At 68.7% G+C, this 8,029-nt stretch overlaps 1 protein-coding gene across 1 annotated transcript; it reads right to left on the reverse strand.

Annotated features, from left to right (window-relative positions):
- Positions 1 to 618: 618 nt before the first annotated feature.
- CBX4 (chromobox 4) lies at positions 619 to 6,697 on the reverse strand. Its single transcript, XM_087826393.1, has 5 exons — positions 6,623 to 6,697; positions 6,438 to 6,481; positions 5,212 to 5,277; positions 3,063 to 3,129; positions 619 to 2,825 (listed from the first exon to the last, which is right to left on the reverse strand). Exons 1-5 carry the CDS (start codon positions 6,689 to 6,691, stop codon positions 1,416 to 1,418), a joined length of 1,656 nt encoding a protein of 551 aa, XP_087682519.1. The 5' UTR covers positions 6,692 to 6,697; the 3' UTR covers positions 619 to 1,415.
- Positions 6,698 to 8,029: the final 1,332 nt, after the last annotated feature.

Consider the following 8,029-nt stretch of genomic DNA (forward strand, 5'->3'; position numbering starts at 1 on the left):
TGAAGAGCCTGCAGTCAGAACCTCTGGCCTGGTGGTTTCCGGGGAGAGCGCCTGGCAGAGAAAGAGCCTCAGAGGTTTTTCTCCGTGGGGCGGGGCCAGCGATGCCAACAAGGGACACTGGAGAGGGTGGGAGGGTCTCCTCCCGGCTGAACCTGCCCAACCAGGCCTGGATTACTAAAGAGGAACACCTCTGCACCACCAGGGCCAGTGCCTGGGTGTGTTGCACCCCGGGGTGGGGGGGTGGGGGCAAAGATCAGCAGGTGCCTGGCTCCACCCAGGCTCGCTCAAACCACCTGTGCGCTCTCCCCCCACGACGCAGATCCCGGGATGGCCAGGGCCCTGGGTCCTGGGGGCAGGAGCACCACTGGGCACCCGCCTCAGGAATTCCCCTCTCCTCTGGAGTGCCTCTCGATGTGCCTTCCGGGGAGCTGGGTCACCCCTCCAGTGTGCCAGCGCCTCCGCCCTGGAAACCTGGGCCACTTGGCTCTGCTCGGGTTTAGCCCAGGACCTGGCCAGCTTCCTCCCTGAGGCCTAAGGGGGAAGTGGGGTGGGGAGGGGGTCCAGGCGCCTCCGGGGCTTCCGACTTCCCTCTGCGCTCATCTTCCGACAGCGAAAATGCACCTTCAACATCTCCATTTAATATTTACATTCAAGCAGGTAATAACTGGAAGCTTATAGTTTAGACATTTCTAGTAGCAGCAGTTTCTAGAGAGCTCATTTAGGCTTTTAACAAACTTTTTTTCTCTGTGGGTTTTTTTTTTTTTTTGCACATAGAAACAACACATCCATGTGTACAGTATCAAAAAATATATACCAAGGTTACTGGTATTGCAGTTCCTGGAAGGGGAGGAAATGAAACCAACCGAGATACAGAATGAACAGGGAAGGTGGCTCAACGGAAAATAGCTCGTCTGATATAGAATATAACATGATCTAGAGGAAACTCCATAAATCTAGGTTTTTATATTTCAATATATAAATACCTACAAATAAATATATATATATATCAGCCCGAGGACGGGGAGGGGGGTCGGGCCTCTTGACCTCAAACAATACATTTCAAGAACACCACGTACAAACGGGAGTGAAGTCTGCACTTGACAAGTTAGCACGGTTAAAATATAATACTATAGCTCTGAGCCCGCCGTCGTGGCCGCCCCGTCCGTCCGGGGGTCCTTCAGGGGAGGGCAGGAGGGGGCGAGACCCGCAGGCCCCGTGGAGGAGGCGCCAGTTCCCGCGTTGGCAGCCTGGGCGCCCCGGCCAGGCCCCCGCGGCTGCGCACGGAGGGGCCCCTGGCCGCGGCTTTGGGCGTCCTGGAGCTGGGGTGGGCCTGGATCTCCCCAAAGGGGGCAAAAGGAGGCATCCGCGCCCCCAGGCGCAAAGCTCCCGTGCGCGTGGAGCTTCCCTTCCGACGGCTACACCGTCACGTACTCCTTGAAAGTGACGGTGAGGCAGTTCGCGGTGACGTCGGTGATGATTATATTCCCAAAGAAGGGCTTGAACTCGCTCAGCGGCTCTTCGGGCTCGTCCTGGGCCTCAGCCGGGGGCTTCTCGGCCGCCGCCGCGGGCGCAGCCGCCACCGGCGCAGCCGCAGGCGCCTCGGGCTTCACTTGAAGGGCTCCGGGCAGCTGCCCGGCCTCGCCGCGCGTCTTGACGCAGCGCAAGTCTATGGGCTCGTCCAGGTCCGAGTCCAGCAGGATGACCTCGGGCTGCTGGAGGGCAGCGGGGGGCGCCTCGACGGGGCGCTCGGCCGCCGGGCTGCCCCCCAGGCAGGTGGGGGTGCTGATGCTCCGCGCTGTCAGGCGCTTCTTGCAGGGCTCCCGCTCGCCGTGGGTCTCGGAGAGGCAGCGCTTGCGCGCGTGGGAGAGATTGAGGCCCACCGCGGGGTGCGGGTGGTGGTGGTGGTGATGGTGGTGGTGGTGGTGGGAGGGCGGGTGCGCGCTCCGGGCCGCGTCCCAGGCCAGCAGGTCGGGCTTGGTGGTGAGCTGCAGCGGCTGCTCGCCAAAGGCCTCCTTGTTTGGGGAGGGCTTGCGGGACGCAGCGTCCTGGGGCTGAGGGTCGCCGGGGCCCGCCGCCGCCTCCTCCTCTCGCCTCTTAAACGGAGCCTCCACCTTCCTCTCCTCGGCCCCCGCCGCCTTTTTGAAGGTCCTGTCGGCCGGGGGGTGCCGCTCCTCCGAGGCGCGCTTCCTGTGGCCCGGGGAGCGCGCCGCGCCCTCGGCCGCCTCGCCGGACTTGATCCTGGCCGCCTGCATGCCGTTCTCCATGTACTTGCTCATCACGATCACGATGCGCCCGTTTTTATTCTTGTTTTTAACGATCTTCATCTTACCCCCGATCCCGTTGCCCGTCGCCGCCTCCTTGGGGGCCGGGGTCATCCCGTTGGGGGGGCCCTTCTCGGAGCCCTTGCCTGGAGCCCCGGCGGCGCCGGCCAGAGGCTTGGCTGCTGCCAGGTAGCCCTTGGCCCCCGCCCCGTGGGCCCACTTGTCGGGCCCGTGGCCCTTGGCGCCCAGGTCCGGGCAGGTGGGGCTGGGCGCCTCCTTGTGGCCGCCCTGGTACTGCAGGTCGTACATCTTGGGGTCCGGCTGGTAGGGGTGGTGCTTCTTGCTGTTGAGCTGGTAGTAATACTTGCCGCTCTTGCCCGGCGGCGGGGGCTTGCCTGCCCGCTCCTTGCTGTGCGGCTGGTACTGGTGATGCTTCTTGCTGTTGAGCTCGTACTGGTGGCCCTGGCCCTTGCCCTGCGCGCCCAGCTCCAGCTTGGAGCGGTTGTCCGCCGAGGAGTCTTGGAGTCCGCTCAGCACGTTGGAGCGCCGGGCAAAGGTAGGTACCTGGGCGGACGGGGCAGGGGCGGAGGGGAAGGTGAGAGGAGGGAGGGCACCCGCCTGGACAGTCGGGGCGCCCCAGCCCCCACCCAGTGGGCAGCTGCGTCATCAGGGAGGGCTGCAGAAGGTCAGGGAGAGAGGAAATGACTGGAGCCTCTGGGGGACCCCCCACCCCACGCAGGCCTGGAAGCAGCTCGGGTGGCAACTGGAGGAGAAAGGGCCCAGGATCAGGAGCGTTCTCACCTGCACCACCAGGGGTTTGGGCTTCGGGCCTCTCTTGCGATATCCCATCAGCTGTTCCTGCCGTTCCCTGAGGGACAGAGCGCAGGGCGGCGCCGTTAGCCTCCCCCGGCCTCCTCGCCAGCTGGGCTGCAACCTGCGGCCGCGGCCACCTTCGGGGCGCAGCAGGGCCGCCCCGACCGGAGCGATGGAGAACTGAAGGCAAAAGGTCACCCTGCCGCCAGCTGGGCGCCTCGGCCGGGCGCAGAGCTGCGCTTTACGCTCGCTCGCGGGCCCTCGCCTGCCCAGGGGGCTCTCCGAGAAGCGCTTCCCCACCTCCGAGGTCCCCACCTGCACCGCCGCGCCCCCCACAACCCTGCGTCCAGCCAGGGGGGACGGCCGCTCGGGGCTCGGGGCGGGGTCACCAGCGCCGCCGCCCACAGCCTGAGGCTGACGGTCCTGCGCCAAGTGGGGTGGGCGCGGGAGCCCAGGGGTGCAGACCAGGCCCAAAGGGAGGTGCGTGGACCGCGCCGCTCCCTCCGGAGGCGCGGGATGCTAATGACCTCATTAAGATTCAGATAACGAGCGCGGCCGGCGGAGGGAGGACGGGTTTCCCAAAGCCCCGGCCTCAGCCGGGGGAGGGGCCGCGCCCCTGTTTACACAGCGGCAATGAGCCCATTAGGGGCCGGGGGCGGCGGCCCGCGGAGGAGGCCGGGCCCCAGGTTCGCGGCCACCTGGTGAACCCGCCGCGAGGCCGCCGGGGCTGAGGGGCGGGGCGGCGCACAAGCCCCGCCCCCTCCCAGCCCGGCCCTCAATTTCCAAATTAATAAGGCCCACGGCGAAGGCGGGGGTTCCAAAGAGTCGCCTGACTCCTGCCCGCCGAGTGGCCTCGGGTGACCCCGGGCTGGGGGCGGCCTGTCCCAGCGCTGCCCAGTCCTTTCAGAGAGAAAGGGGCGCCTCTCCGGCCTCAGCCCAAGTTGCAGCCCATTTCCGGCCCAGAAACCTGTTCTCCCGCGACCCTAGGCACCCTCCGCGGGTGGGCTGCCCCAGGGGAGCTCCGCCAAGCCCCGGGGGCCCCCCAGCCCGGGCCTGACTCCGAAGTTGCACGACATTGCAACAGCCCGTGCGTTCACTCTCCGGGGACCCCTTACGCAACGTGGCATCAGCCGCCGACATGGTGACGGGGTGCACTCCCAGGTGGAGCGCGCGGGATCCCTTCGCAGCGCCCCCCTGCGTCGCGGGGGATCAAGTCCCCCCGCCGGCGGCTCGCTCCGAGGGTCCGGAGTGGAGCGTTAGCGCCAAACCCACCCCAGGAAATAACGCTAAACGAGGGAGGGAGGCGGCGGGAGGCGGAGGGGCCGGGCTCCCAGGGCCCCCGCCGCCCCGCCCTCCCGCCAGCCCTGCCCCCCGCCGGCCGCAGCCGCGGGCGGGGGATCCCGCAGCCGCAGCCGCAGCGAGACGAGCGTCTGTGCGCGCGGGGATGAGCCCCGGGTCGGACGCCACCCCTCCGCCGCCAGGCAGCGCCCACCCCACACCCGTGGGCCAAGTTTACCCACCAAGTAGCCCGGCGCGGGGTAGGAGGAGCCCCCACGTCCAGCCGGAACCTGGCGCCCCCACCCCACCCCCAGCTCCCGGGGTCTGAGGGTGGGGGCTTAAGGTCTTGCCAACTTTCCTCCAGGCCCCAACAGGTTAAGTTCAGTTCCGTGACGTCCGGTGGTTTCACGGTGCCAGCTCCCTCGGAGCTGCCCCGCGACTCGCCGGGCCCAGCAGCCCGTGGCTGCAGGAAAGCAACACCTAGGCTCTGGGGGTGGGGCTCCAAGGTTGGGACGGGAGGGGGGCCCTCGGGGCACCGGGCGCGGCCCGGAGTTCTGCGGGGGGGAGGGGGCAGCCGCAGGGCCACCCGCAGTCACCCTTCCCGCAGCTCCCCCAAAACACAAGCCTGGCCTTCTCTGGCCTGCCCCACCCCCACCCCCACCCCCAGGCTGCAGCAACCGCCAAGGACGTTGGTTAGAGAAGCCGAGGCCGCAGCCCCGCCGTTCAGGCCCGTCGGGGGGCGGGTGGGGGAGGGGGCTCCCGCGGGCCCCTCCCGGCCCCGGCCCCCTAGAGGCGGCGTGGCCCCGGCTCCCATGGCCCTGCTCGGTGCCCGCGGCGGCGGCTGCTGGGGGACGCTCACCTGTTCTGGAACGCAATCAGCAGCCGGGGGTCCAGGATGTTCTCCTCGGGTTCCCACGTGTTATATCTTGCAAGGTAAAAGGGGGGGGGGGGGGGACACGGCGTGAAAAAAACCGAGCGGCGCTGCGGCCTCCAGGTGGGCAATGACATAAGGCCCTTCTCTGTCTCCGTGAACCGAAAGCTACTGAGCTGTGCATGTGGGGGCCGCAGGGCGGATTTCTGCAGGCCTGACGCGGCCCCCGACGCCCCCCCCAAGTCAAAATAAACACACACGGGCAGGAAGGGGAGGGGTCAGGAAAATGAAACTAGCAGTTTATTTTGCAGTTGTCAAGAATTTTAAGCATGTTACTGCGACATGTTCCAAAGCCACTCTGCTCACCAGGAACCCTGAGTTTGCAGAGCAGCCCAAAGGCAAAGTCGCCGTCCCCTCCCGTCCCCCCCGCCCCGAGTCCCCGCTAGGGCTTCGGGCGTTCTCCGTGTGACCCCTAATCCCACACCCGGCAGCCCAGCGGCCCCCCCACACCCCCTCGCGGCCCTGGAGCCCGCTGTCACCGGCAAGCACCCCCAAATACTCAGCAGCCCAGAAACGTGCCTGCGTGTGTGTGTGAGTGTGTGTGTGCGTGCCTGCGCGTCTGTCTCCATCCGGTGCCTTCGCATTTTAAATTAAAAAAAAAAAAAAAAAAAAAAGAAAATCCCCCCACCCAAAGCGCCGCGGCGGCGGCAGTGCCCAGCATTTTCCGCCTCGCTCCTCCCGCTCCCTGCGCTACCGGGAGGGAACAGGCGCACAATTGCATTTTCGTCGCTTTTTAATTTTTTTTTTTTTTTTTGGTTTTGCAATATGGAGCCGTTCGGTGGAGGGAAAGGGGAAAGGAGCCATTTTCTGCTGCACATCAGTCAGTGCCTGCGCCCTCCCTCCCTCCGCCGGCCTCCCCGGCTCGGCCCCGCGTCTCTCCAGCTCCTCCGGCTCCTTTTAGCGCATAAATTAGTGATGGCATTTCCCGGAGCGCGGAGCACAACACAGGGCGCCGGGCTCGGGCTCGGGCTCGGCGGCTCGGCTTCCCCAGTGCCTGCCACCGACTTCCCCACCCCCTCCTCCCTCCCTCCACCCCCTCCACCCCGCCTCCCGTCCGCTCCCCCCACCCCCCCGGCGCCCGCCGGGTCCCGAGCCCCGCGCCCCGCGCCCCGCGCCGCGGCACCCGGCGCCCCCGCCCCTCCGCCGCTACTTACTTGGGGGACCAGCCTCTCCATTTCACCAGATACTCCACTCTGCCCTGCGGGGGGAAGAGACGGCACTCCATCAGCTTCCGCGGGATCCCCGGCCCCGGCCCGCAGCCTCCCCACCCCCTCCCCGCCTCCCCGGGGCCGCCCGGCCGCCGCTCCCCGGCCGCCCCGCCGCCCCCGCGCCGCCCTACCTTGCGGATCCGCTTCTTCTCGATGCTCTCCACCGCGAAGACGTGCTCGCCAACAGCTGGCAGCTCCATGGCCGAGCCGGAGCGCGCCGGGGCGCGGGCGGCCGGCGCGCCTGCAGACCCCGCTGGCTCCCGCGGGCGCCCCGCCGCCGCCGCCGCCGCCGCCGCCCCGGCCCAAGCGCCTCCGCCGCCCGCGCCGCCGCCGCCGCTCGCCCCGCACAGCCCGGCCGCTGCCGCTGCCCGCGCCCGCCCCGCGCCCGGCTCGCGCTCGCTCAGACAACTGAGCCCGGGCCGCGGCTGCACAAGAACTCATGCAAATCCGGACGTCAGCGGGCGGGGCCTCGCCGGGCCCAGCTCCGCGTCAGGGGGCGGGCCGCGGCCCCGATTGGCGCAGCCGGGCCTACCGGAGGCCCCGGTCCCGGCGCCGAGGTGCAGGAGGAAGGGCGCGGGAGGGGGCCGCGCGGAGGAGAGGAGAGGAGGGCGCCGGGGCGGTGCGGAGGGAGGGAGGGATCCTCGGGCCGGGGCGAGGGAGGCTGCGGGGAGGGAGCGGGGCCCGGCAGCGGAGGTGTGTCGGCGGAGGGCGGGGCGGGGCGGGGAGCGTGACAGGGCCCGGACGGGCTCCGACGCCACCCCTCGCCTCCCGCCGGGCCCCGTGGCCCGCCCCCGCGCCCCTGGAGCTCCGCGCGCGCCGCCCGGGGACCCCTGCTGGGGACCACCAAAGCGTCCCTCGTCGCTTCCAGTTGCGTGGAATTGCGTCATGGGCAAACACCCGGGGAACCGCCGGCAGGGGGCGGAATCGGAGGCCGGGGCAGCTCGCGCCCCCGCCCCGCGAGCCCCGCCGCCCCGCCCCGCGGAGCCTCGGGCATTGAGAAAGCGAGGAAGAGACGAGAAAGGGCCCAGAAAGGAGAGGACCGCGTGCAGGGAGTCTCCGGGGAGAGCGTGGCGACTAGCCGAGGGGGGGCACAAAGGAGCAACCGGCCCGGGGCCCTGGCGCTCAGGAACCTCACCAGAAAGGGGCTCTGAGTCCGATCGCACCCCGGTTTTTATCGGCTTCCAGTCCACCGTAGGCCCTTTCCTTGGCGTAGGGACAGGACGTCTAGTTTCCAACAGCGTTACCCGCCCTCCCCCAGCAGGACCAGAGGCGGGGAGGGGGGGCGCAGGGGATCCTTGGGGGCCGGGGAGGGGGATTTCGTGGGGGGTCCCCGGGAAAAGCATCGACAGAGGGAGCGGGAGCGCCGAGAAGAGGCCGAGGCTGAACAGGGGCAGATGGGGCGCACGAAAGGGAGGAGCGTGGGGTGGCCCAGGAGCCAAGCGTTCGGCACTGATTCGCGTCCCCGGGTCCCCGACGGGCCGCCGAGCCGAGGCCTTCCCGACGCAGCCCCAGAAGCCGCGAAGTGTGAAGTTTAGCAC

This window comes from Miniopterus natalensis, chromosome 17, assembly GCF_054644295.1.
Source record: "Miniopterus natalensis isolate mMinNat1 chromosome 17, mMinNat1.hap1, whole genome shotgun sequence".
Lineage (NCBI taxonomy): Eukaryota > Metazoa > Chordata > Mammalia > Chiroptera > Miniopteridae > Miniopterus > Miniopterus natalensis.

Excerpts from the sequence above, each read along its gene's own strand:
- CBX4 (XM_087826393.1), bottom strand. The coding sequence starts at position 6,691 with ATGGAGCTGCCAGCTGTTGGCGAGCACGTCTTCGCGGTGGAGAGCATC. Across the intron at positions 6,482-6,622 it reads AGAAGAAGCGGATCCGCAAG|GGCAGAGTGGAGTATCTGGT; the intron begins GTAGGGCGGCGC and ends TTCCCCCCGCAG. Across the intron at positions 3,130-5,211 it reads CTGATTGCGTTCCAGAACAG|GGAACGGCAGGAACAGCTGA; the intron begins GTGAGCGTCCCC and ends TCTGTCCCTCAG.